This window comes from Papio anubis, chromosome 11 (genome assembly GCF_008728515.1).
Source record: "Papio anubis isolate 15944 chromosome 11, Panubis1.0, whole genome shotgun sequence".
NCBI classification, from domain to species: Eukaryota; Metazoa; Chordata; class Mammalia; order Primates; family Cercopithecidae; genus Papio; species Papio anubis.
In genome coordinates, this window is record NC_044986.1 from 70,760,157 (window position 1) to 70,788,073 (window position 27,917).

General features: G+C 41.7%; 2 protein-coding genes across 9 annotated transcripts in view; one reads left to right on the plus strand and one right to left on the minus strand.

Moving 5' to 3' along the window:
* AP3M1 (adaptor related protein complex 3 subunit mu 1) overlaps positions 1 to 11,131 on the minus strand; it is a 30,207-nt gene extending 19,076 nt beyond the window's left edge. For 2 of the 5 annotated variants that reach the window (XR_002524552.2, XM_009214622.3), the window contains exon 1: positions 10,821 to 11,131. Coding sequence is in view for 2 of the 5 variants with exons in the window: in XM_009214622.3 (XP_009212886.2) it covers positions 10,821 to 10,967 (147 nt within the window). In the remaining 3 variants the exon portion in view is untranslated. Of the gene's footprint in view, positions 1 to 2,580; positions 2,660 to 10,401 lie in introns of those variants that run through there. The other 3 variants (XM_017962922.2, XM_021943999.1, XM_017962923.3) reach the window with 3 other exon arrangements.
* Positions 11,132 to 11,241: 110 nt separating this feature from the next.
* The window catches only part of ADK (adenosine kinase), a 566,335-nt gene continuing 549,659 nt past the window's right edge, over positions 11,242 to 27,917 (plus strand). The window contains exon 1 of one of the 4 annotated variants that reach the window (XM_017962928.3): positions 11,242 to 11,411. In XM_017962928.3, coding sequence (XP_017818417.1) covers positions 11,347 to 11,411 — 65 coding nt within the window. In that variant the 5' untranslated portion in view covers positions 11,242 to 11,346. The remainder of the gene's footprint in view (positions 11,412 to 27,917) is intronic. The other 3 variants (XM_021944000.2, XM_017962924.3, XM_017962926.3) reach the window with 3 other exon arrangements.

Sequence of the window (27,917 nt, forward strand, 5' to 3'; positions counted from 1 at the left end):
ATCAACAGTCAAAACAATCTTGGCTGGGTGCGGTGGCTCACGGTTGTAATTCCAGCACTTGGGGAGGCCGAGGTGGGTGGATCACGAGGTCAGGAGATCGAGAGCATCCTGGCTAACATGGTGAAACCCCGTCTCTACTAAAATTAGCCGGCCGTGGTGGCACGCGCCTGTAGTCCCAGCTACTCGGGAGGCTGAGGCAGGAGAATCGCTTGAACGCAGGAGGCGGAGGTTGCAGTGAGCCGACACCCAAGATTGCACCACTGCACTCCGGCCTGGGTGACAGAGCGAGACTCCGTTTCAAAAAACAAAACAAAACAAAACAAAAACACAAAAAAACAAACCCAGCTGCCTTTTTGTGGAATTTGACAGGCTAATCCTAAAATTCATATGGAATTGAAAAAGATCAACAGCCAAAACAATCTTGAAAAGGAACAACAGGGGCGAAGGGGGCGGGGTGCGCCCTCCCTCCCCGGCCAGGGCGCTTGGGAGCAGGGACCTACGCCTGCAGCTGAGCATCCTTCCTGGGGGCCACTCTGCCGTGGAGCCACTCTGCTGTTCCAGGGACCTGGGAGGAGCCCTTGGTTCCCGCACACATCCATCCCAGTCGGAGCCTGCGTTTCCTGAGCCGGGATCTGGGGCGAGACGGTGCGCTCAAGCCCCACGTCCTCGTCTGCCTTGGGGCGCTCCTGGCCAGCTGGTCGCCGTAGGTTAAAGTCACCTTACACCTGTAACCGGTGGACTTTCCTACACACCTTTGCAAGCCTTTCTGTGCTGACCAGAGCCTTCAAAGCGGGGTCTTCTGCCTTTACTTTTGGAAAAGCTTTTTATTTTGAAATATTTGACTGACTTACCAAAGACTTCCCCTCACACTTGACATGATTGACAAAAGGTCTGAAATGCTTCATCTATAGTCTGATTTACTATGGAAAAAGAATTGGGGGGATGCTTACAAAAATATGTAGAATGTAAGAAGATTGAAAAAATATATTTTTGAATTTTTTTTAAAAAAGAAAAGGAACAACAAAGACGGATAACTCGTGCTTCCTGATTTCAAAACTTACTACAAAACTACTGTCTGGTATTGGCACAAGGACAGATATACAGATCAATAGAACATTAACCCTTACATTTATGGTCAACTGATTTTCAACAAGGGTGCCAAGACCTGGGTGACCAGTTGGAGAGAGAACAACCTTTTCAACAAATGGTACTGGAACAACTGGATTTCCACATACAAAAGAATGAAATTGGATACAAAAAGCAACACAAAATGTATCAAAGACCTACTTGGAAAAGCCAAAATGATAAAACTCTTAGAAAAAAAATATGCATAGATTTTGACTCTGGGTTAGACAATGTTTTTAAAGATATGATACCAAAAGTACAGGCAAGAAAAATAAAAAATAGATAACCTAGAGTCCATCAAAATTAAAACTTTAGTGCTTCAAAGGACATTATCAAGAAAACAAAAATCCACAAAATGAGAGTAAATATTTGAAACCATATATCTTAAAGGAACCCCTATCTGGAAAATATAAAGAACTTTTACTCAACAATAAGAAGGGGCAGGTGTGGTGACTCACAACTGTAATCCTAGCACTCTGAGAGGCTGAGGAGGGAGGACTGCTTGAGACCAGGAGTTTCAGACCCCGTCTCTACAAAAAAAATTTAAAAATTAGCCAGGCATAGTGGCTCACATCTGTAGTCCCTGCTACTTGGGAGGCTGAGGTGGGAGGATTGCCTGAGTCCAGGAGTTTGAGGCTGCAGTGAACTATAATCCCACCACTGCACTCCAGCCTGGGTGACAGAGGGAGACCTTGCCTCTAAAACATATACATAAACAAGCCACTTAAAAAATGGGCAAAGGATTTGAAAAGAATTTATCCAAAGAATATATACATACAAACGAATCTTACAAATATGATGTTGAATAAATGAAGCCAGATGCAAAAGAATATACCCAGTATGATTTCATTTATATGAAGTTATAGAACAGGCAAAACTAATCTATGTTAAATCAAATGGTTTCCTTTATGGAGAGTGGAGGGCCATGGGGATGATCTTCAAGGGTGCTGGTAATGTTTTCTTTTTTTTTTTTTTTTTCCTTTTTTTTTGGGATGGAGTTTTGCACTGTGGCCCAGGCTGGAATGCAATGGCGTTATCTCGGCTCACTGAAACCTCCGCCTCCCAGGTTCACGAGATTCTCCTGCCTCAGCCTCCCTAGTAGCTGGGATTACAGGCACACACTGCCACGCCCAGGTAATTTTTTTTTTTTTTTTTTTTTGTATTTTTACTAGAGAGGTTTCACTATGTTGGCCAGGCTGGTCTCGAACTCCTGACCTCGAGATCTGCCTGCCTTGGCCTCCCAAAGTGCTAGGATTACAGGAGTGAGACACCGCACCCGGCCAATGTTTTATGTCTTGATCTGCATGATGTTTACAAGCTGTGTTCTGTTTATGATAACTCATTAGGCTTTACATTATGATTTGAATACTTTTCTGAGTGTTAGTTATGCTTCTTATAAAAGGTATATTGTTCCTGCAATATAGGGGACAATGGAAAAATGTCTAATTATCTTACCTTGTTCCTATCTTTTACGTGTATAACCACCAGTGTCAGGTTTTAGTCTAGTGGCTCAATCATTCCAAGTAATAGTACTATATCATAAATGCAGTCTAAGAAGAAAGAATTTAAAACCTATGAATACAGTTTCTATGAATGAAGATAAATTCCAAAGAGGAAAGGAAGACTTTCCAAAATTGATTCATTTGATTCCGTTGACATAGAAAACAACATCAACCCTTTATGAAAGCAGCTGACATTTAAAGAATATGTGGTGATGATCTCCCCTTCCCATTGGACACATGTTCAGTAGTTATCAAGTAAATAATACTAATTACTAAGATACGTTTTAGTAATTATTGTCTCAATAAAGTATGAACACTGTTAACCGTTTAGGGTTCCCGTTTAATTAGAAACAAAAAAGTTTCTTTGTTTAAAGCCCTCGTTTAGCCAAGCAATCAACTTGAGTTATTAGCAATAAACTCTGACACCTCAGGATTGGAACCTGCCATATTTTTCTACTTTATCTAGTCAGATGATTTGCTTAGTAGGCTTGCTTGGTGTCTTATATTTCTCTCTGGGTATTAATATAAGTGCCATTAGAATACTCAGCCTTGCTATATAGAAACTGCTGATTTTAACTATAATCTTAGCTGATAAATTTTCACTTTCATTTTTTAAATGAAACAAGAATATCCAACCATAGGATATGCAACTAAATTTTTATTATTACACCTTTTTCTTAGAATAAAATTAGCATCTGAAATATAAAATATGACTTCAAGAGGAGCACTGTAATCCACAAGGAGACTCAGATTTGAGCACTTCAGGTGAGTCACATATGGAACACAGCATTCTTTGCAAAAATTAATCTTTCGGCTCCATTCAATGTGGTTATTTTTGGCCAGGCACAGTGGCTCACGCCTGTAATCCCAGCACTTTGGGAGGCCAAGACCGGTGGATTACCTGAGGTCAGGAGTTCAAGACCATTCTGGCCAACATGGCAAAACCCTGTCTCTACTAAAAATACAAAAATTAGTCGGGAATGGTGGTGTGCGCCTGTAATCCCAGCTACTCGGGAATAAGCTTTTTTTGTTTGTTTGTTTGAGCAGAGTCTCCCTCTGTCACCCAGGCTGGAATGCAGTGGTGTGATCTCTGTTTACTGCAACCTCCGTCTCCCAGGGTCAAGCACTTCTCGTGCCTCAGCCTCCTCAGTAGCTGGGATTACAGGTGTGGGCCACCACGCCCAGCTAATTTTTCTGTTTTTAGTAGAAATGGGGTTTCATCATGTTGGCCTCAAGTGATCTGCCTGCTTTGGCCTCCCAAAGTGAAGCTACTGTACTCAGTCCCCATTCAAAGTGTTTTATTCATTAAAGATAATGAATAATACTATAAATGAATTAATACTATCTAAAATGTATTGAGTACTTATTATGGGCCAGACACCATTCTAGACACTTTATCTCATCCTATTTTCACAATGTTATGCTATAAATACTACTCTTATCCCCATTTTACAGACAAGAAAATGTCATCTCAGAAAAGTTAGGTCAGTTACCTAAGATCACGCAGTAAGCTAGGATTCAAACCTAAATCCAGCTGAATTCTGAGCTCCTGCTCTTATCTACCTCGCAGAGACTAATTATTAGGAACACATTCTAATACAGCACTGTCCAACAGGGCTTTCTGCAATGATAGAAATGTCCTTTATCTGTGCTAATATGGTAGCCACTACATACATGGCTATTGAGCACTTGAAATGTGGCTAATGCACCCAATACTGAAATTTTAATTTTTTTTTTTTTTTTTTTGAGACAGGGTCCTGCTCTGTCGCCCAGGCTGGAGTGCAACTGTGTCATCTTGGTTCACTCCAATCCCCACCTCCAGAGCTCAAGTGATCCTCCCGCTTCAGTCTCCTGAGTAGCGGGGCTTACAGACGTGCATCACCACACTCAGATGATTTTCAAAATTTTGTTTTGTAGAGATGAGGTCTGCCTATATTGCCCAGGCTGGTCTTGGACTCTTGGGCTCAAGTGATCTTCCCACCTTGATCTCCCAAAGTTCTGGGATTACAGGTGAGAGCCATCAAGCCTAGCCTGAAGTTTTAATTTTAATTAATTTAAATTTAAATAACCATATGTGGTTAGTAGTCAATATATTGAACAGTGCATGAGTGTGCTGCTTCAGCTTATGATTTATTTATTTATTTTTTGAGATGGAGTTTCGCTCTGTTGCCCAGGCTGGAGTGCAATGGTGTGATCTCTGCTTACCACAACCACTGCCTGCTGGGTTCAAGCGATTCTCCTGCCTCAACTTCCCGAGTTGCTAGGATTATAGGCATGTGCCACCATGCCCAGCTAATATTCTGTATTTTTAGTAGAAATGGGGTTTCACCATGTTGGCCAGGCTGGTCTCGAACTCCTGACCTCGTGATCCACCCGCCTCAGCCTCCCAAAGTGCTGAGATTACAGGCGTGAGCCACCGCATCCAGCCTAGCTTACGATTTAAGAGGAGATAAAAGACATTTCTTGTTTAGTTAGGAGCCAAAACACATTCTAGTTTTTACGCTGAGGAAGTTTAATAAATTATTTAGAGTGGAAGTTATATTTAAAAGCACTGACACAGGTTATCTAAAATCATTCATCCTATGGAAGGTATAGTTCACAAGGATTTATAGTGCTCCACTGCCACAATACACTCTAAAAGAGTTGCTTGTTCTGGAAGCAAGTGATTTTGTAGTTTCTTTATTTTAGGGCCAGATCTCTACTCATCCTCTTAAGCTGGTGAAAAATTCTTTCCAGGAAAGTTTCCACCGAAGTTGTTTTTATTGGCAGTAGTTCAGGTCTCAGAATACAGAAAGTTAAACCAGCCTTCTAGATTTATTGTTGTTATCCTTAGTGCTGAGATGAAAGCATAACACTTGTAAGTTCTCGACTATGCTTAGCTTTAAAACCCATCTTAACCTTCTATAATAGGAAAAGAGAGCTTACTTCTTCTATCCATATTATGATCAAGGGTCTAATGCATATAACAATTAAATAATACCACACTTTGCAGTGTAAATAAGCCTGTTTCTTTAACTATTTATCATCCTTTTAGTTGCTGCAGTTATTTTTAAATTATTATTTTAATAAACTTTCTGGGAAAACTCCACACTCATTATCACCACAACCATCTTTTTGTTCCTAGTGGCTTTTGAGTCATAAAACAGAATTCTCCCTGCTTATTTCAAAGACACTAGAAGAAACTGTGTTCAGAGGCAGACCCATCAGAGCTTTGACTGCAGCTTAAATACATCATAAATCCTTTTTACTAAACATTTTATAATCACCCTGGGTAATTCACAAGCAATGCATTTACAATAGTCAAAATATTCTTGGAAGTCAGTGTCTACAAACAAAAATGTATTCCTTCTATATATAATAGGATGGAGGCACAGAAGGGCCTATACTGAATATGAGAGAATGAGACCAGAAAAGCATCTACTCTTCTGATTCTCAGCCAATATCTTGACCACATATTCATTCAACACAGAGTTTTGAGGCACTGGGTATACAAGAACAAACAAAATTAGAGTTCCTACACTCACAGCATTTAGAGGTCAGCAGAGAAGACAACTTAATACAGTAGGATGTAATTCCTATGATGATACAGGAAATATAGTGTGCTATGGGAATCTACAAGGCTTAGAAGTGAGAGAGAACACAAGACAAAGAAATCCAGCATAAATTTAGCAAATTTGGAAGCTGGAGGGAAGAGGGGAGATGAAACTGGAGAAGGAGGGAAGCAGAGACTGATTGGTTCATGGAGCATGCTAAACTTGTTAAGGAGTTTGGACTTTATTCTTAGTGCAATGTAAAGTCATTTTATAATTTTTTTTGGTAATCATGCAATTTGATTTACATTTTTAGAAAGATTATACTAATTACACTGTGGAAACTGGATAGCTGGTAACTGAACACTGTGACACCAGTTGGGAGATGAGTGGTGATGGCCTGGACTAGAGTCTTGACTATGGGGATGGGGTACAGTGAAAAGATAAGATAAACATTTAGGTTTTGTGTTAAAAAACATTTAGGCTTGGACGAGGGGGTATGTGGAGATGAGAGAGATGTGTCACTTAGCCTGGTCCTGTGTAATCTGACCAGTTCTGGATATATCTGACCCAAATAAATATATTCAAAAAACTCTTATATATACACTTCTGGTGCTTTAGAGAAGCCAGATTGGAATCAGAATTGTAAGTAATTAGGATTTTTTATTAATGGGAATTAACCACAATGAGAATTGAAACAAAAGAAAGAATGTGCATAGTATGAAGAGAGCATAATCATGGCAGGAATTCCAACATTTGAGTAGCAGGTGGGTCAAGGAAGTGGACCTAAAGAATGACCGAGATGGGACTGAAGAGGCAAAAGAAAAAAAAGCAGGGTAGTTTTTAGTAACTATAGTATATTAGTGTATTTCCAGAAGAATGGAGGGGTAAATACTGTTACATGGCACAAAGAGGTTAAGCTACGAGAATTAAAAATGTCAGCTGGGCACGGTGGCTCACACCTGTAATCCCAGCACTTTGGGAGGCTGAGGTGGGCGGACCACCTGAGCCCGGGAATTTGAGACCAGCCTGGCCAACATGGTGAAATCCCATCTCTACTAAAAATACAAAAAAATTAGCTGGGTATGGTGGTGGGTGCCCGTAATCCCAGCTGCTCTGGAGGCTGAGGCAGAAGAATCGCTTGAACCCAGGAGGCAGAGGTTGCAGTGAGTCGAGATGGTGCCACTGCACTCTAGCCTGGATGACAGAGCGAGACTCCATCTCAACAACAAAAAAGAATTGAAAATGTCTGTTGATTTAAGAGTGTTTTTTAACTTTCTTTCCTTAATGCCTGCTAAGGAGCCTTTTTAGACTTCATCTTCTTACCACCCTGCCAATCAAATTCCTCACCCATAAAACTTTTTATTATTCTTTCTTTTTTAATTGTAAATTGACAAATTATAGTTGTATATATTTAGAGGTACCAGATGTTATGACTGATGAATAAAATGTGGAATAATTAACTGAAGCTAATTAATATCACCATAAAATTTTAATACCACAGAACATTCTCTGTTTATGTAATGTATTTGTGCTCTATACATAAAAAGAGTATATGTATTTTTTTCACCTCACAAGAAGCGGTTTTTATCTGCTTTGAGATTGCATGATTTAACACACAGAGGACATTGGTGATCTTGGTAAAAGTAGTTTTGGTGGGCTAGGTGTGGTGGCTCACACCTGTAATCCCAGCACTTTGGGAGGCTGAGGCGGGTGGATCACGAGGTCAGGAGTTCAAGACCAGCCTGGCCAACATGGCGAAACCCTGTCTCTACTAAAAATACAAAAGTTAGCTGGGTGTGGTGGCAGGCACCTGTAATGCCAGCTACTCGGGGGGCTGAGGCAGAAGAATCACTTGAACTCAGGAGGTGGAGGTTGCAGTGAGCTGAGATTATGTCATTGCACTCCAGCCTGGGTGACAAGAGCAAGACTCTGTCTTAAAAAAAAAAAAAAAAAAAAAAAAAAAGTAGTTTTGGTGGTAGTTCAGTGGAATGCTAGAAATAAGTGGGCTGGGAAATAAACAGCAAGAGGTGTAAAAAAAAAAATAGAGATATGTAGAGTAGATTCAAGAAGTCTAGCTGTGAAGAGGATGAAAAGACAGGAAAATAAATGCAGCAGTTCATAAAGTGAAGGAAGAATACATTTAAATGCTAAAGGAAAGGTGTGAATAGAGGGGAAAAAGCTGACACAGGAGAGAGGGAAAAACGGAAAGAGGACCCTGACACAGCAGGATAGCACGCTACTGGGAGACTAGGTGAAAGAGTTTGCCTTCTCTAAGGAGAAGGAACACTTTCTACTCTTCAGATTGAAGGGAAGGTTTGTATACTTGACTGCAGGCAGATGATGGTTCTCCTTCTCTGTGTAATGGGAGAGAGGTCATTTCCAAAGGGAGGGAGAAATCCTCTTCTCTGTAAATACCATGTGCTACTCGTGAATTGACATAGTACTGAGCTACTTAAAAATATTTAGCCTGCAAAGAACTCCAATAGAGTATGTGTATATGTATTTTTTTAAGAGTTAGGGTCTTGCTTTGCTGCCCAGGCTGAAGTGCAGTGGACCAATCATAGCTCACTATTACTTTGAACTCCTGGGCTCAAGTGATCCTTCTGCCTCATTCTGCCTCCGCCTCCTGAGTAGTCAGGACTACAACCATGCGCCACTAAGCCTGGCTAATGTTTAAATTTTTTGTAGAGATGGAGTCTCGCTATGTTGCCCAGGCTGATCTCCAACTCCTGGCCTCAAGTGATTTTCCCCCCTCACCCACCCAAAGTGCTAGGATTACAGGTGTAAGCTACTGCACTCTGTCTGCCAACAGTATATTGTTTTTTGGTTTTTTGTTTGTTTGTTTGTTGTTTTGAGACGGAGTCTCACTCTGTTGCCAGGCTAGAGTGCAGTGGCACGATCTCAGCTTACCACAACCTCTGCCTGCCGGGTTCAAGCGATTCTCCTGCCTCAGCCTCCCGAGTAGCTGGGACTACAGGCACATGCCACCACGCCCATATAATTTTTGTATTTTTAGTAGTGACAGGGTTTCTCCATGTTTGCCAGGATGGTCTCAATCTCTTGACCTCGTGATCCACCTGCCTCAGCCTCCCAAAGTGCTGGGATTATAGGCATGAGCCATACTGTGCCTGGCCATATATTATATTAAATGGTTAGAAATAAAAATCATAAGATTAAGAAAACCTAATCTTGTTGCAAAGAGAGCTTTCCTAAAGATACGTAAGGTCTTTTTTTTTTTTTTTTTTTTTTTCCGAGGCAGAGTCTCACTCTGTCGCTCAGGGTAGAGTGCAGTGGTGAGGTCTCAGCTTACTGCAACTTCCGCCTCCCGGGTTCAAGGGATTCTCCTGCCTCAGCCTCCCAAGTAGCTGGGACTACAGGCGCGTGCCACCACATCTGGCTAATTTTTTGTATTTTTTGTAGAGACAGGGTTTCACTATGTTGGCCAGGCTGGTCTCGAACTCCTGACATCGTGATCTGCCCGCCTCAGCCTCCCAAAGTGCTGAGATTACAGGCGCCTGGCCAAGATACGTAAGTTTAAGATAATTCATTTCTCCTATAGTGTCAATAGAAACTGTCACTCTGCCTTTCCCAAATTAATCCTTTCACTTGTAACTTGATCCCATTCCTTTCCTTCTCTTCTGGGAGGTAAGACTTTTTCTTGAATCTTCAAATAGTTGCTTGCTTCCTGCCCCCAAATAGATATCTTGTATTCTTTAAAACAAACCCCAAACTTTCCCCCACCTTGCCACTCTCAATAATCTTGCTTCATGCACCAAATGATGAAGGATTAGTCTACACTTGCAGTCTTTCCTCAGTTACTATTAAAGCATCTCTCTCAAATAGCTCAATGACTTTCTAATTATAAAATCCAACGACCTATTCTGATTTCAGCTTCCTCCTCTGGCCATTGCAGCATTTTATGTCATTGATAACTTTCTCCTAAACAAAAATACTTCTTACCCTTTTATATGAAACTTCATCTGCTTTGGGTTTCACCTTGAAAGTCTTTCGGGCTTAATTCTCACAATTTTTTTTTAAAGTCTTTCTACAATCTCCATGTAAACCACTTTCAAATTCGGTAAAACTCAAACTCCGTAAAATTCCTCCTCCTGTCAGTGACACCATCTTCTTAATCACATAAGGCTGTAAGCTTCGGGTTCAAATTTACCAAATACCAACAGCCACATCGCCCGTCACTTTTCCATACTCACTGCCACCTGCTCAGCTTAGAACTCCGTTACCTCTCTCCTGAAGAACTGCAATACCCTTCTCACTGCATTCCTCACCCCAGGCTCTTCCAGGCACCACCCATTAACAGGACGTCCGCTCAGGTCCTTTTGGGGTTTTGTCCTCCAGAGCAGAAACCTGGGACTGAGATTCCTGCCGTCTGTACTCCAGCTCACTACAGAAGGGCGACCCAGGAAGCTCGACCTCCGGGGCTCAGGCGCCTGAGAATACTAGGCTGCAGGTGGACCGCTCCCTTCCGGCCTTGCTGGCGAGAAAGCCCGGAAGGCGGGCAGTGGGGGGAAGCCAGGCCCTGGCCCACGGCACCAAAGACGCTCCTAGAGCCCAGATCGGAGTCGGGGGCCCCAGCTATTCAGCCTACTCCCGGGTTTTGGAGCTGTCCCCAATCCACATATTTCCCGCCCCTCACACTCACCCCGACACCTGTGCCAGTCAGTGATTCGGCGCCGGGTCCTCTCCCGACCGAAGCTGAGGAAGCTGAGAAGGCCGCGAGGACCCGCAGCCGGAGTGCCCAGGAGATTGCCTGATTAACAGCTTCAAAGACACCGACTCTGTCTACCATATTAGAAAGATTAAGTATGCCGGAAGACCGTAAATGAGAGGAAAGACGTCTGTTGAGGTTTAGTATCTAAATCTTCTACATCATCCAGGACCTAGAAAAATGGTAGGTTTCTCACCATCTAGATTCAGGCGGTTATCCGCGGCCTAACTCAGTCTGGGGTCCCATATGGCAGGGGAGGCGGGGTCAAGAATGGGCGGGGCATTCGCTGTCGGTGGTGAGGAATAGAGCCAATGATTGTGGATGACAGCGGCACAGAATGGGCGGAGTCTGGAGGGGCGGGATTTGGAGAGGAGAAGGCGGTGATGCGAAGAGGTGGGGGGGGTCAGAGAGTATATGGCAGAGGTGGGCTGTAGAACCAAAGTAGGGTGGGAGCGCAAAGATGGCAGCTGCTGAGGAGGAGCCGAAGCCCAAAAAGCTGAAGGTGGAGGCGCCGCAAGCGCTGAGGTGAGCGCTGCCCGACTTGGGGAGGAGGGTGACAGCGCCTGCTGCAAGCAAGCCCGGGCCCACGTGGGGTTTCGCGGCTCCGGCGCTGGGTGGTGTCTCTCACTGCCCGCTTGGGGCCAACACGCAAGACCTGCCGCGCGGGGAGCTGTCTGTCTGGCCGCGACCCCTTGCCGGACGTTCTCTCAGTTTGGCCGAGTCGCCGCCTGTCTGGTGCAGCTCCGGCTCCAGCAGCCCTTGGCCAATCGTGGCCGGCGGAGGGGGGGCGAGCCGGCTGCCTGCGCCACCTGCGAGCAAGCCCAGGCTGGGCTGGTGCGACCCCGGAGGGCCGGACCGGAGCTGCGTCTTTACGCGGCTGCCTTCTCTTCCTGGGGGATGGCGGGGAGGAGGCTCGGCAACTGCTCTACTCTGGGGCGAAGTCAGAATTTTTGGGGATTTTTTGGAAAGTGTTGCGGGAGGGCACGTTGACCTTCCTTTTCGTACACATTCTGAAAGCCCGCACCTTTGAGGACCCTCTACCAGTGACCCAGACCCCTCCGAGGCTTTGCAGGGGCAGCATTTGGATGAATGGATAGGAAAAGTTGATTTTTCTTTTTTATTTGCACTTTTTGGCAGCAACGGAGACAGTGCTGCCCCTAACACCTGCCTCACATGTGATTGATGTTGCAACTTTTACTTATAAAGAGTCATTTGTTAAAATATCCCTTCCTAATAAGTATAAAGTGAAGCAGGCAGTCTTTGATGATTTGGAAATGTTCGTTGAAAGGCAGCGATTTTTTTTTTTCCATCTTAAAATAGGCATATCAAACTGATTGAAAAGTATTGGGACACTCCTGATTATACAAGACGTATCCCATTTCTTCCTGTATCACTTTTCTTCACCTCCAAAAGAAGGAATCACAATTGAAAAGAAAAGAACACTTAGGGGCCTGGTGGTGTGTTCATCTGCTTTGGAGGGTGAACAAATCCCTGCCAGTACCTTTAATGTATTCCTACTACCCTCAAAGGGTTAGCGTGTCTACCTTATACCAAGAACATAAACTTTAAAATAAAAACCCTCTGGATATTCTATTTTTATTTTAAATATTCAAGCTATATGCAGAATAAAGAGCAAGGGCTTTTGAATCAGACCTACCTGAGTTCAAGGCATGTGCTTTCCCTACTCTGCCCTTTATTAGAATATTTCCTTTATAAGGCACCTCCTTCGCCATACTGGAAGACAGATGCAACTTTTCCCTACCATCCTACTAAACATACAACCGTTAGATTTCCTTAGATTTTTCCTTAATAAAAATAATTATATATAATGCTGATCCATTTTCACTGTGTTTTCCTATTATCTTGTTGGACAGTTCTGTGATCAAAGGCAGGCAAGAATTATGCCTATTTTACAATTGAAGATATTGAAGTCCAAATAAAACAATTAGTACAGGGACAGAAATAAGAACTAGCTGAGCATCCTTTCTTATACCTGCAGTCCTGGTGCTTTGTGAGGCTGGGGTGAGAGCATTCCTTAGGCAACCAAAATTCACTTTATACAATATGAACTTAATGCCACCTGTAGACATGAAGTTAAAAGCTTAGACATTCGAGTACTGGGACAAATCTCTAATTTTGTGGGGAGACATTTTAGGATTGGCTATTATTACTTTTATTAGTTTGACTTTCAGACTCAAAGTGTGAGAATGCATTGAGTATTTACACTGAATTAATTTATGATGACTTGCTTGACAGGGGATTGCTACTAGTTTTGGTTAAGGAGAATGGGTTATAAAGACTAAGCATAATTTAATGTTCAGCATCAGTGGGAACGGATAATGAGATATATTTGTAGATGTCAGGGAAAATATTTAGGAGATTTAGGGATTTCTGAGAATTTGGTCAGCTCTGGGACAGTAATTCTCCACCAGGGGAAATTTTGCCCTCCAGGGGACATTTGGCATGGTCTAGAAAGGTATTTTTGGTAGGGAGAGCTATTGGCACCTAGTGGATGGAATTCAGGGATGCCGCTAAACATCCTATGTAGGACAACCCCCACAACAAAGAATTATCTGGCCAAATATGTCAACGGTGTTGAGGTTGAGAAATCTGTTCTAGAGGGAGCATCTGACAAGGCTAGTCTGCCTTTCTCAAATATCTATTATTTTTCTAGGCTTGGTTACTTTTCAGCGTATAACAGTTGCTTACAAAGAAAGAATCAGGCTCTAACATGTTTTCAGGTGGGATTAGGGGAAAGAAGGGAACATTACTTGAGTGCTAGACATTATATTATGTGCTGTATATATGTTATCTCTTTTAACCCTCCCAGTGACCCATGAGGTAGGAGCAATGATTCCTGTGTTACAGACGAGGTATTTTGTGATGAAAGAAGTGGAGAAACATTTTTGGGAACTGCTCCGTAGATGAAGGTGTTCCATGATGATCACTTATATTTAAGACAACTTAGTTTTCTTTTCTCTCCTTTGGAAATCTCATCCAAGTTCGTTTCTTTAGCGATCGCCTCTTAAGAGGATACAGTGCCTTCCAAGGCTTGTTGAGCACATGCCGAGTCTTTAACTTCAGTTTGTCTTTCAAGTACATGCTATTCTAGACGTGGTGTTAAAAACTGGATATATGTATAGAGAAAGAGGTAAGGCACAGGTACCATCCTCTTGGTGGGAAATAAGTGGGGTTTGTGAAAATGACACTTGAGTATTCTTAAAGATGACTAGGAGTTAACCAGTCATCTGTGACTGTAGGGTATCTGTGAAGTAGGGTATCTGCCTTATAGGAAAGTTTGTTTGGTGGCAAAACTGGGAGAGAGCTGCCTCTGTTGGGGAAGTGCAGATAGTCTGACTGAAGCAGAGATGTAGGGGGTCCAGGCTTTGTATTAGACACTCTCACATGTGTCCTTTCTATCTCTATGCCTCTCAGTTCTCAGCTCTTAATTTAATATATTTTTTTGAGACGGAGTCTGACTCTGGAGCACAGGTTGGAGTACAGTGGCACCATCTCGGCTCACTGCAACCTCCCAACTCCTGGATTCAAGCAATTCTACTCCGTCCGCCTCCCAAGTAGCTGGGATTACAGGCGTGCACCACTATGCCTGGCTAATTTTTGTATTTTTAGTAAAGATGGGATTTCGTCATGTTGGCTAGGCTGGTCTTGAACTTCTGACCTCAAGCGATCCGCCTGTCTCAGCCTCCCAAAGTGTTGGGATTACAGGTGTGAGCCACCGCGCCCGGCCTTCCCAGACCTTAATTTTAACTGTCTGCTGAATATGTGCTTCTGAGTGACTTTCTGACATTTTGAAGTCATATATACCAAACTAAATTATCTGTTGTCCTGAATCTGTGCATTTTTCCATATTTCCTGCATCTGTTAATGGCACCAGTAACCTCTTTTACTCCAAAGTCTGAGACCTAGATATTTGACTCATTTTACATCCGCATTATAATGTCTTTCCTTTTCCATTCCTGCTGCCGCAACTTATGTTTAGACTTTGTCTTTTGCTTAGATTTTGTTTTGACTTCCTAAGCAGTGTCCTTACCTTCAGCCTCAAGTTCTGCCTGCTTTTCTTTAGGCATAGCTCTACTTATTCATCACAGCAAATATTTGTAAGCTCTGAAGTTGATGTTAGGAAATGTTGAATCCTGAAAGCCCACATTATTACTCCATCTGACATTAGCAATTAAGGATTATTAAGGATCATGACTTTTAATAGTACTAAAAAGGAAACAAACTACAGTTCTGTAATCAGCAAATATTGAGCTTTTCTCAAATATTGCTTCCTAACTATTTCACTTCCATGGACCCCTTTTATTATTTTCCTCTATCTCCTACCTCATTATGGACTCTGTGTTTTAAAATTAAACCTAGGGGCTGGGCGTGGTGGCTTATGCCTATAATGCAGCACTTTGGGAGGCCTAGGTGGGAGGTTCACTTGAATCCAGAAGTTCAAGACCAGTCTGGGCAACAAAATGAGACCCTCGAATCTTAAAAAAAAAAAACAAACTAGCTGGACATGGCGGCATATGCCTGTGGTCCCTGTGGAGGCTGAGGCAGGAGGATTCCTCGGCTTCCCAAAGTGCTGGGATTACAGGCGTGAGCCACCACGCCTGGCCTTAATTAATCTTTATTATATAGAGTGGCACTGATAACTTTCATTTTTCTAGACCCTATACTTTTAATAATGCAGCCTAAAATTGAGCTTGACTACTATTTTCTTTTTCCATCATGATAATCTACTATTGAAAGAGTTTGGTTATTTTTGGACGATATTGCTTGCCTTTTACTTATATTCACTAATTTAATCCTTTAAGATTAAGGCTTTGGGCTATGGAGGAATGGAAAACAAAAGTCCCCTGACACACTTAGTATGAATGCCTCAATAAGATCCTTTCCTGGGCAATATATTCTAGTGTAGCATGAGGGTGGCAGAGAGAGCCAGAGGAAAGCCCTGCATGGATGGTTCTGGGTATCCAGGGACAATCATGGAAGTGCTTGAAACTCAGGGAAAGTGGGAAGGGCCTTAGGAAAACGAGGGCATTGAAGACTATGTTTCTTATTTTGGGTATAGGCCTAGACTGAATATTCAGCCTCAAATAAAACATGGCTGATGTGCTGCTTTTTACCTGGAATGTGTCTTCGCTTTATTTCCATCATTTAAAATCCTGGCCACATGGGGTGGCTCATGCCTTTAATCCCAGCACTTTGGGAGGCCAAGTGGGAGGATTGCTTGAGGCCAGGAGTTCTAGACTGGCCTGGGCAACATAGTTAGACCCTGTCTCTACAAAAATAAACTTAGCCAGGCATGGCAGCAGGTTCCTGTAGTCCCAGCCACTCTGGAAGCTGAGGCACTGGCACTACTACATTCCAGCCTGGGTAACAGCAAGACCCTGTCTCAAAAAAAGAAAACAAAATATCTTGCCTGTGTACAGTGTTTACAGCTAGGTGGGGGGGAAAAAGAATCAAAATTTTAAAGAGCCATCTGGTCAGAATGGATCCCAATAGAGCAGTGGTTAAGAGCATGGTCTCTGGCATCAGCTGCCTGGTTTGACTCTTAATCCTTATTAGCTAGTGCTCTTGGGAAGACTGCCTACTTGCCCCATACCTGTCTTTTCTCACCTGTAAAATGGGTATAGTGATAGTACGAACCTCATAAGGATATTGAGAGGCAAATGCAGCAATTAAAAATTTAAAAAGGAAAGGAAAAGATATAGATATACTCAAGAACAAGATAAACATCTCCAGGGACCAAGAACAGAAAAGAAACATGCAGTTAGACTCTGGGTTCAGGAGCTGGTAGAAATAACATGTAGGGTAACTGGGGTCAGATACTCTGTATGAGACTGAAGCTGGGCTGAGACTGGATGAAAGAAGGCTGAAAACATCTGCTCCTGGTTGTTGCTTCAAAAAGCTGTGGACCTGGAGTGAAGATACAGAAGTGGCTAAGCTGCCAGATGGCTCAGAGTCAGGAACTGTGGTTTCCCCACCATCACCTAGTACAAGAGCACCGAGCTTGGAGGTCGTGGACTCTGGAAGATGGGTGGCCTATCACAGAACCCCTGGGAAAAGAGGGAAAGTCTGAGCCTATAAACACACGAGGAAGACCATTACTTAGAAAATTAACACAATTACCAGGAGATAAATTCACAAAAAATCTGATGGAAATATGGGTAATTTCAAAACAATTGTAAGTATTTTAAAGATCCTTTAAAAAGATAAATAATGGTCATAAAAAAGCATGAATCAAAAATACGTAGATATGAAATTGATGGCTATATTAAAGAAAAAATGGAATTATTGAAATTAAAAAAATAGGTCAGTTAAACTCTAGACCAGAAAAATTTGAAGGGAAAATTAGTGAATTGGAAGAAAGTACCCAGATGTATCACACAGAAATAAATAGGAATTAACAAATATGAGCTGGGTGCGGTGGCTCATGCCTATAATCCCAGCACTTTGGGAGGCCAAGGTGGGCGGATCACCTGAGGTTGGGAGTTTGAGACCAGCCTGACCAACATGGAGAAACTCCATCTTTACTTAAAAAAAAAAAAAATGCAAAATTAGCTGGATGTGGTGGTCCATGCCTATAATCCCAGCTACTCAGGAGGCTGAGGCAGGAGAATCTCTTGAACCTGGGAAGCGGAGGTTGGGGTGAGCCGAGATCATGCCATTGCACTTCAGCCTGGGCAACAGCACAACTCCATAGTTTGGGAGGCACCAACTTACATCTAACTGGGAGTTCCAAAAAAAGGAAATAATGTGAATGGTGGAGAAGCCAGGTTAGAAGAGCTGATGGCTGAGAATTTACCAAAATTTCAGAAAGACCAGTTCTCAGCTTGAAAGGGCATTATATGTATCTAGTAAGATGGAAACAAAAATACACACTAAAACTACAGAGATTTTCTTGCTAATTATATTAATGTATCTATTATAGAAAGAATGTGAAAATTTAGACACTCCAAATTTAATAGTGAGCATCTTTAGGTGGAATAATTATGAGGTCTAAAAAAGAATCTTGTATTTTCCAATGTTTCTACACTGAACATATTAGGACTCTTGCTTTTAAGCTGGAGAAACTTGAAGTACGCTGAATATATAAGTGGCCAAGTGCGGAGTGGCTAAGTATCACTTTTACAGAATGGACCTCTGGGATGCCAAATACATCTGAAACTTGGTAAAATAATTATTATGACTTTATCATAGGCTATAATCTTTTAATCTGTATTTCTGAAATCCCAAAGCTCTGGAAGCTGGAAGTTTTTTAAAAAGTTTGAGATGAATTAATTTGGCAGCAAAATTTAAACTGATGTAAAGGTGTCAGTAGTATTTATTTGTCTGACACAAATGTATATGCTTTGCTATGGCACTATTAGACTGTTAATGACATGCCACATGAATTCCTCCTGGGTGTTCTACAAAATATATAGTGCTGTGTTACCTTCCTAAAATCCATAAAATTCTGAATTCCAAAACATACCCTGCCCCAAGGATTTAAGAAAGGGATTGTGGACTCTTGTTACTTATTTATACTTTACTTTTAAAATTTGGCTACTATGCAGGAACAATAATTTCTCATCAGAGTCAGTTCCTAGATTTTTTTCTCTAGGCACTGTTCTGCACTTCTATGATACTAAGTAGATGCTCATTTTGAAGATACTTTTTGGCTAGCTCTACCATAATACCAGTACAGTTGATATCACTGAGTTATTAGGGCTTTTCTTTCTCTCCAGTAGTAACAGAAAAGACAGACTTCTCTTCAACGTTTGAACTTGAAGATTTGGAAGGCTATTTTACGAAATGGTCTCACAAACTGAAGTTTCACATACTGCTTGAAGAAGATACATTCTGATGATTTTTCAAAGCAGATTTAGAGTTGTTGCTCTCATTTATGTGTATTATTTCTGATATCGTTTGTACTTTTGGCTTCATACCATTTCTTTAAAAATTTAGTTCATAAACTTCAGATCCAGAAGCAGTGTGATTAGCCTTCGATATAAGAACATCTGAATTTCTGTTTGCATTTTTACTTTCATTGCATGCGTGCTGACTTTAGTATTTTCTTTACAATTTAGAAGATATATATGTATAGCAATTATGTAAGAAATTCTTGCCTTCTGCAAGCACAACAGTTTCGTTACTGTATTAACACAGTCTCACCATTTTGTCAGCAAGCCACATGGTTAGTAGTGAGTCTTACTATTTTGCTATGTTACCTGCAAACAGGATTGCAGATGTCAAGGTAGCTTGTGTGATCGTTGGTCACTCACTGAATTAGGGATTATCAGAAATTATATTGAAGTAGTCACTTGGCTACTTGCCTTCTACATGCTTAGACTAGACTTTGGTTCATACTTAGAACCATTTCGAAGTCTCTGAGAGACTCAGTTGACTAGAGTCTTGCTCTGTCACCCAGGCTGGAGTGCAGTGGCACGATCTCAGCTCACTGCAACATCCGCCTCCTGGATTCAAGCAATTCTCCTGCCTCAGCCTCCCGAGTAGCTGGGATTACAGGCATGCACCACCATGCCCAGCTAATTTTTGTATTTTTAGTACAGACTAGGTTTCACAATGGTGGCCAGGCTGGTCTCAAACACCTGACCTCAGGTGATCTGCCTGCCTTGGCCTCGCAACGTGCTGGGATTACAGGTGTGAGCCACCACACCCAGCCTAAAGTCCATCTAAATATGACTCAATCTAGGAGTTCACTGCTTGTCTCTGTTGTCCTTTAGATTCAATTTATCTCTCACATAGGCCATTTCAGTGTAACAAGATGGCAGTTCTCAACTCCAAAAATCTCATGAGTCCAAAGGAAGAGAGTTTTTCTATATCCTTGTATGAGTTTTGAGAGAAATTTGGTTCTGCCTGTGTTACACACTACCTTGAACCAGTTGAGGTAGGAGGTGGGACTCAACTCTGGAGGTGGGGCTCAGACACTGGACCAAATTGAGGGCTAGCTAAAACAGGGACAGATTGGAAGCAGCTTTCCGTAAGTCACACCCACTAATGTGCCATGTCAGTTTACCATTGCTATGGCAACACTTGGAAGTTAGCATCCCTTTCTATGACAATGTCCTGGAAGTTACCACCCTTTTCCTAGAAATTTCTGCATAATCTGCCTCTTAACTTGTATATAATTAAAATTGGGTATAAATATGACCACAGAACTGCTTCTGAGCTGCTACTCTGGGCATACTGCCTATGGGGTAGCCCTGCTCTGCAAGGGGCAATACCTTTGCTGATGCTTTACGCTGCTGCTTCAATAAAAGTTGCTAACACACCACCGGCCGACCCTTGAATTTTTTCCTGGATGAAGCCAAGCACCGTCCTGGGCTAAGCCCCAGTTCTGGGGCTTACCTGTCCTGCATTACAATCACTGTATCAGAGGTGGAGATTTGGGATGGCCTTGGATACATTCTCACTGTCTGCCCATCTGTTGTGTGCATGCATGCAGGTGGGGTGTGTGTGTGTGTGTGTAGGTAGTACTAGTGTATATGGGGAGCCAGTGAGTGTAGGCATTGTTCATATATGGGGGGGAAATGGATGGGTGTTGAGGGGTACACTGTAATCAACAACTCGGACAGGACCTTGTAAAGTGAGGGAGGTAGTGTCATTCCCTCAGCAAGAGAAAAATCCATTTTAGCATGTACATTATTGATTAAAACAATCTTCCTCTTCTACCCTTCCAAGAAACCCAACAACCTCAGTCTTCAAGGTCTAGTCAAATTATCTCTTCTCTATAAAACTTTTCTACTCACCAAACCTAGAAATGGCTTCTCCTCTGACTGTTTGTACTTTATACTTTGCATTATTGCAATGTACAGTATGTGCATGTTTTATCTCAGCTATTGCTACTTGAAGTTGGGAAACTAGTTGAATAACTCTTAGTTCCTCATAATTGATCACTTCATTGCAATATAACAGGCTCTGAATTTCTGTTGAATCAATGAATTCCTATATATTTCTTTTTTTGAGATGAAGTCTCGCTCTGCTGTCCAGGCTGGAGTTCAGTGGCATGATCTTGGCTTACTGCAACCTTCACCTCCCGGGTTCAAGCAATTCTGCCTCAGCCTCCCGAGTAGCCGGGACTACAAGTGCACACCACCACACCTGGCTAAAATTTTTTTTTTTTTTTTTTGTATTTTTAGTAGAGACGGGGTTTCACTATGTTAGCCAGTATGGTCTCGATCTCCTGACCTTGTGATCTGCCTGCCTCAGCCTCCCAAAATGCTGGGATTACAGGCGTGAGCCACCATGCCTGGCCTATTTATTTTAAAATTTTAATTAATTGTTTTTTCTTTGTAGAGACAGGGTTTCACTATGTTGCCCATGCTGGTCTTGTCCATGCCTGTCTTGAACTCCTGGCCTCAAGCGATCTTCCCCCTCAGCCTCCCAAAGTGCTGGGATTATAGGTGTGAGCCACCATGCCTGGCAGAATCAGGGAATTCTTAACTTTTTTTGTTTTGTTTTGTTTTTTTTTTTTTTTTGAGATGAGGGGGTCTTGCTGTGTTGCCTAGGCTGGAGTGCAGTAGTACAATCATGGCTCACTGCAGCTTCGACCTCCCAGGCTCAAGCGATCCTCCTATCTCAGCCTCCAGAGTACCTGGAACTACAGGGATGCACCACCGTGCCCAACTAATTAAAAAAAAATTTTTATTTTTTGTAGAAACAGGGTCTCACTCTATTGCCCAGACTGGTCTTGAACTCCTGAACTCAAGCAGCCCTACTGCCTTGGCCTCCTAAAGTGGTAGGATTATAAGCATGAGCTACATGTCTGGCCTCTTAACCCTTTAAATATTTTTTTTGTTTGTTTTTTTAGACAGTTTCACTCTTGTTGACCAGGCTGGAGTGTAGTGGTGCGATCTTGGCTCACTGCAACCTCCGCCTTACGGTTTCAAGCGATTCTCCTGCCTTAGCCTCCTGAGTACCTGGGATTACAGGTGCCCGCTACCACACCCAGCTCAATTTTGTATTTTTAGTAGAGATGGGGTTTCACCATGTTGGCCAGGCTAGTCTCGAATTCCAGACCTCGTGATCCGCCCACCTTGGCCTCCCAAAGTGCTGGGATTACAGGTGTGAGCCACTGTGCCCGACTGCTTGTAGCGTTTAATGCTACAAAATGGATTCATGTATTGCCTGTAAATTCTTACCAATAATGGGAGTTGATGGAGAGAACTATTACCTGAAAATACTTCATGGTTCTTTGGCCTTTCATTTTTTTGTTAAATGGAGTGAGCTTGTATGCAAAATCAACCTGCTACTAAAGGATAAGAAATGTACTCCCGATTGCATTTCTTTTTTTTTTTTTTTTGTGAGACAGAGTCTTGCTCAGTCGCCCAGGCTGGAGTGCAGGGGTGTGATCTCACCTCACTGCATCCTCCACCTCCCGGGTTCAAACTGTTTTCCTTCCTCAGCCTCCTGAGTAACTGGGATTACAGTCATCCGCCACCATGCCCAGCTTGTTTTTGTATTTTTGTGTTTTTAGGTTTCACCATGTTGGCCAGGCTGGTCTTGAACTCCTGACCTCAAGTGATCTGCCTGCCTTGGCCTCCCAAAGTTCTGCGATTACAGGCATGAGCCACCACGCCTGGCCCCAGATTGCATTTCTGTTCTTTCTGGTGACCATAGTCAGCTCAATTATAATAGTCATTTCTTATATTTGTCTATGGGGAAAATTCTCTCAGAATAAATACACTTCTCCTACATAAACATTTTCTTTCTTTCTTTCTTTTTTTTTTTTTTGAGACGAGTCTTGCTCTGTCACCCAGGCAGGAGTGCAGTGGTGCGATCTCGGCTCACAGTAATAACCTCTGCCTTCCGGGTTTAAGCGATTCTCCTGCCTCAGCCTCTGAGTAGGTGGGACTACAGGCACCTGCCACCACACCCGGCTAATTTTTTGTATATTTAGTAGAGATGGGGTTTCACCGGGGTAGCCAGGATGGTCTCGATCTCCTGACCTCATGATCCACCCGCCTCGGCATCCCAAAGTGTTGGGATTACAGGCGTGAGCCACTGTGCCCGACCAACAGTAACATTTTCTTAAGGCCATGTGGTTGATGTCTTCACTCATTCTTTAATATGGTAGAATTGCTTATTTGGGGGAGGAGTAGAGTTTCTGAAAGAGAGAATGTACAAAGAAGATCCCAGTGACCTGTCAGAATGATGAATCTCTTTTCTCTGGGTTAGCAAGCCCTTAATTAGTAAGGCTGTTTGCAGTGTAATTAGAACTGCACAAGCATGGAAGGTCAGTAATACTGTTCAGAATTTCATAATGTACGGTGTAACATAACGTACTGTGAAATGAATCCATAATACCACAAAATTTTTTTAAAAGAAGTTTGTCTCTATTGACTCATCCAGGAGGGGGTCACTTGAAAACAAAATAGGGCAAAAAAATCAAATTCAGATGTCTTAGGTTTTCTCAAATTCCTTTAATCTTGATATAGCAAAAGAAAGTGTTTCCTTCTCAGCCCTAGAACGGCAGTCTGAAAAACTATCTAAGTTTTTGAGGAAACAAATTGAAATACAAGAAAATTATTTCCTTTACAAATAAACAGTTCTCATGTTTGTCTTTGAGCTTAACCACATAGAGATTTAAACAGTTTGTTGTTTTATAGGCTTGACTGAGGAAGTCTTCTCCTAAAATAGAATTTTTTAAAATAGTTTTTTCTCAGCCCAGCTGAGACCTTAGTTATCATTTTTAGTTCTTAGTTTTGTTGAAGACTGAAGCCATTAAGCCATAGAAGTGATGCAGATTTATGCTGCTGGCTATATCTGTTCTCACCCACTCAGGATGAATTGATTATACTACATTTTATCATGGGATAGCATGTTGATGCATATAAAATATAGTGATGAAATTCTACTTTGTCTTGTTTTACTTAAGTGCTTGTTCCTTCAAATGTATTAAATTTGATTGTTTAGCTTTGAGATATTATAAAAAAACTTGGTTACATTATTAAATTTAGTACATAGTATAAAATGTTTATTAAAAATAGTATTTTAGGCTGGGTATGTTGGCTCATGCCTATAATCCCAGCAGTTTGGGAGGCCGAGGCAGGCAGATCACTTGAGGTCAGGAGTTCTTCAAAACCAGCCTGGTCAACATGGTGAAACCCTGTCTCTACTAAAAATACAAAAATTAGCCGGGCATGGTGGTGGGCACCTGTAGTCCCAGCTACTCGGGAGGCCGAGGCAGGAGAATTGCTTGAACCTGAGAGGCAGAAGTTGCAGTGAGCCCAGATTGCTTCACTGCACCAAAGCCTGGGCGACAGAGTGAGACTCCATCTTAAAAAAAAATAACATTTTTTTTTAAAAAAGGAAAAATTTGTCCTTTTTTTTGAGAGGGGGGTGTATGTTCTTCTCTACATAATACATTGACTTCCTTAGGTGTATTCATCTCTGTGTTTGAATATCCTAAGCGTGTTCTGTAGAGAAATATATACATTTCTAGAATTACACTCATAGATTCTTATCTTTGCCTAGTTTCCTCTGGAAGACAAGAATCTCTTCTTTAGCACTGTTTCCCCCATATTTGTGCAGCATTCCTACATTTTTCAATGTGAAAAAACACCGCATCAGAGACCTTTGACCTCAGTTCTCTGTGAAGTTTCAATAAACTACATTCCTGAGAAGAAATGTTAGTTTCTTGTAGATACCAAGTCAAACTCAGAGATCTTTAAATGTTTTCTTTGTTGGCCAACATGTTGATTCTTTACTCTCATGGAACAGGTTAAAGCAGCCTCTCTCAGCCTTTCCCTTTGAGAAACTACTATTTCCAAAGACTGCTTGGGAATGCTGGTGGGAGTTGGGATAGGAGCAGCGGAGGGAGGAGATGCCTAAGAGTGCAAATTCACAAGTAGATTTGGAAATGTTCCCTCCTAGAGCTGAGATTTCCTGCAAGACATGGAGTTGGGGTGTGAAAGCAGCAGCAGATTTCAGTATCAGCCAGATGTGGCTTTGAAATGGTGGTTCACAGTTTCTTGTGATTTTTGAAAACTCCGAACATATTTTAGACTTTTTCGATTATTAGTGCTTGATGAGGTACTTAAAATCAGAGTGTAATATTTGGGTTGTACATTTGAGGGTATTAAAACCCAGAGAGGCTAGGTGGTATCAGTAAGGTAACACAGTAAGTTATAGCTACTAAGTATCCAAGGTGAGATTTGATCCTGAGTCTTATAAGTTACCATTGCTCTAGGCTCTGGAACAAGAAATGAAGCATCAATTTACTGGGGAGCTTTTTTAAAAAAAAATTTAGTGTAATTTTTTTTAAGATAAGAATAACATATTTGAAGAAAATGTCAAGTACTTTCACTTACATTTTCTTATTGATCTTCACAAGAAGACAACCAGGCAATCTGTTTTTAGCTGAGGAAACAGACCCAAAGAGGTTAAGAGTCCCTAAGTAGTAAACATTCATCTCACATTCAGGACCTCTGACTCATGCGTCTTGCTGTTTATGTTATGTATGAAGATAGAAATTGAGAAGTTGTCAAAGTAAATTCTGTATGTGCTAGATAAGCACACTGTTTAAAGAAATTCTGTGGCAATTGTCAATTGTGTTTTATAATCTTGTCTAGACTTGTGTCTCTCAAGTTTTCTTATTTATGCATATGTAGTTTTATCCCCCCCAAAATAATTATTTTCTTGTGGGATCTACTTAGTGGTATGGTTTGCAAATGGATTAACTCATTGAACTAGAATTTTTAGTAGATTATATTTTCTTTTCTCTTGTTTTTTTTTTTTTGAGATGGAGGCACTCTGTTGCTCCAGGTGGGAGTGCAGTGGCCTCCTGGGTACACCTCTACCTCCTGGGTTCAAGTGATTCTCCTGACTTAGCCTCCCAAGTTGCTGGGATTACAGGCCTGCGCCACCTCACCCAGTGAATTTTTGTATTTTTAGTAGAGACGGAGTTTCACTGTGTTGGCCAGGCTGGTCTCGAACTCCTAGCCTCAGGTGATCTGCCCACCTCGGCTTCCCAAAGTGCTGAGATTACAGGCATGAACCACTGCGCCCGGCCAGTAGATTGTATTTTCTAATCAAAACTTTAGACAAACCAATTTTGCCTGTGTTTAATTAAAATGTTCTAGTTAAGAACAATTTATTAGTACTATTTTTTGAGATGGGGTCTTACTCGGTTGCAGAGGCTGTAGTGCAGTTGAATGATCTTAGCTCACTGTAACATTTGCCTCTGGGCTCAAGACATCTTCCCACTGCAGGCTCCTAAGTAGCTGAGACCACAGGCTTGTGTCACCACGCCTGACTAATTTTTGTATTTTTTGTAGAGATGGGGTTTTGTCATGTCACCCAGGCTGGTCTGGAACTCCTGGCCTCAAGTGTTCTGCCCATGTTGGCTACTTAGGAGGCTGAGTCAGGAGAATCGCTTGAACTCAGAAGGTGGAAGTTGCAATGAGCCAAGATTGCGCCACTGCACTCCAGCCTGGGTGATAAAGCAAGACTCCGTCTCAAAAAAAAACCCCAAAAAATTAAAATAGGAAAAGTCTCAGTTCCTCTTAGCTATTTCTGATTGCTACATGACTTCCATGAAGCTTTTTAAGCTTTCACTCAGTTCTGAGGTGTGTATATGAGCCTATGAGGAACTTCTGGTTACAAACTATAATACCTATTGGCTTTTAGCATGGTGTAAGGAAAAGAGCTTTGGATTAGGGATAAGGACACCTGGGTCCTATTAAGGTGTCTGTCTGGATTGTGAAGGCACCTGTGAAGTGAGTTGTATAGACTAAAATGTTTTCCAAACTACTTCATGAGCCTTTTTGAGTATTGCACAAGTGGTATTTTATAAATGAGAAATAGAATAAAAAATATTGTGCATTGAGTATGTAAGAGGTAAGTATTGCTCTGTGAATCATTGTTTCAGTTATATGTACAGGGTACTGGGTTACAATGTAAAAAATGTATTTTTAATTAAAAAATATATAAATATAGAAAAATATAATTGAGATGAGGTCTCACTATGTTGCCCAGGCTGGTCTTGAACCCTTAAACTCAAGTGATCCTCCTGCTTCAGCCTCCCAAAATGTTAGGATAACAGGCGTGAGCCACTGCGTCTGGCCAAAAACTGTATTTTTCACACAGTTTGATTTTCTATTCCAAAATTTGGTGGCTTAAAATAACTACTTTGTTAGATGTCATGATTTTTGGATTAGGAATTCAGACACAGCTTGGCCTGTTGATTCTGTTCCATATGGTAAATAGGATCACTTGGAGGTGTTTAGCTGATAACAGGTCTGGTCTGGAGGGTCCATCTTGTCTTTATTCATTCACCTTGTGCCTTAGGGTAACTGGAGGCTTGGCTCAGCTGGGCTTCTCTTAGTGTAGTTTGAGATCCTCTGTGTGGTTTCTTCAGCTGGGTAATTGGACTTCTCACGTGGCAGCTCCAAGAGACCAAAGCAGGAGCTGGCAGCCCTCTCAAAGGCTAGCTTAGAATCTGGCATAGCATCACTTTCACTATACACTACTGGTCAGAGGAGTTCCAGGCTAGCCCAGATTTAAGAGAAGGGAACACAGACTTCTTGTCTGTAAGATATTGTTCCCATTTTAAGTCTGCCACAATTATGTAAAATAATTTAGAAAAACATGACTGAATTGCATATCCAAGCTTTTAATTCTGTTATTGCCCTTTGAAAGATGATTAAAGTGGTTTTTCCTCCATTGGGAAATTTGTCTGCTTTTGGTAAATTTTCATAGTTCAATTTGAATATGTATATTGTTTTTCCATGGAATACTGAGGGTTTTATGCTTTTGAAGAAATGATTTAAAGTTTAAAATGTCTTTCTCTACATTGATCTGCTGGTTTTAATTCTTTCAATAGCACTTAATGATCATTTGATGCTGTCCTTGTTTGTTACTCGATTATTCATCTTTCTCTACTTAGAATGTAAGTTCTAAAAGGGCAGCACATGTTCTTGATCTTTGCTGAATTTCTAGTGTCTCCTGTAGTAGAACAGATGCTCGATAAATATTTGTTGAGTTAATGAATGAACAATTTAAAAGATTGTGAGC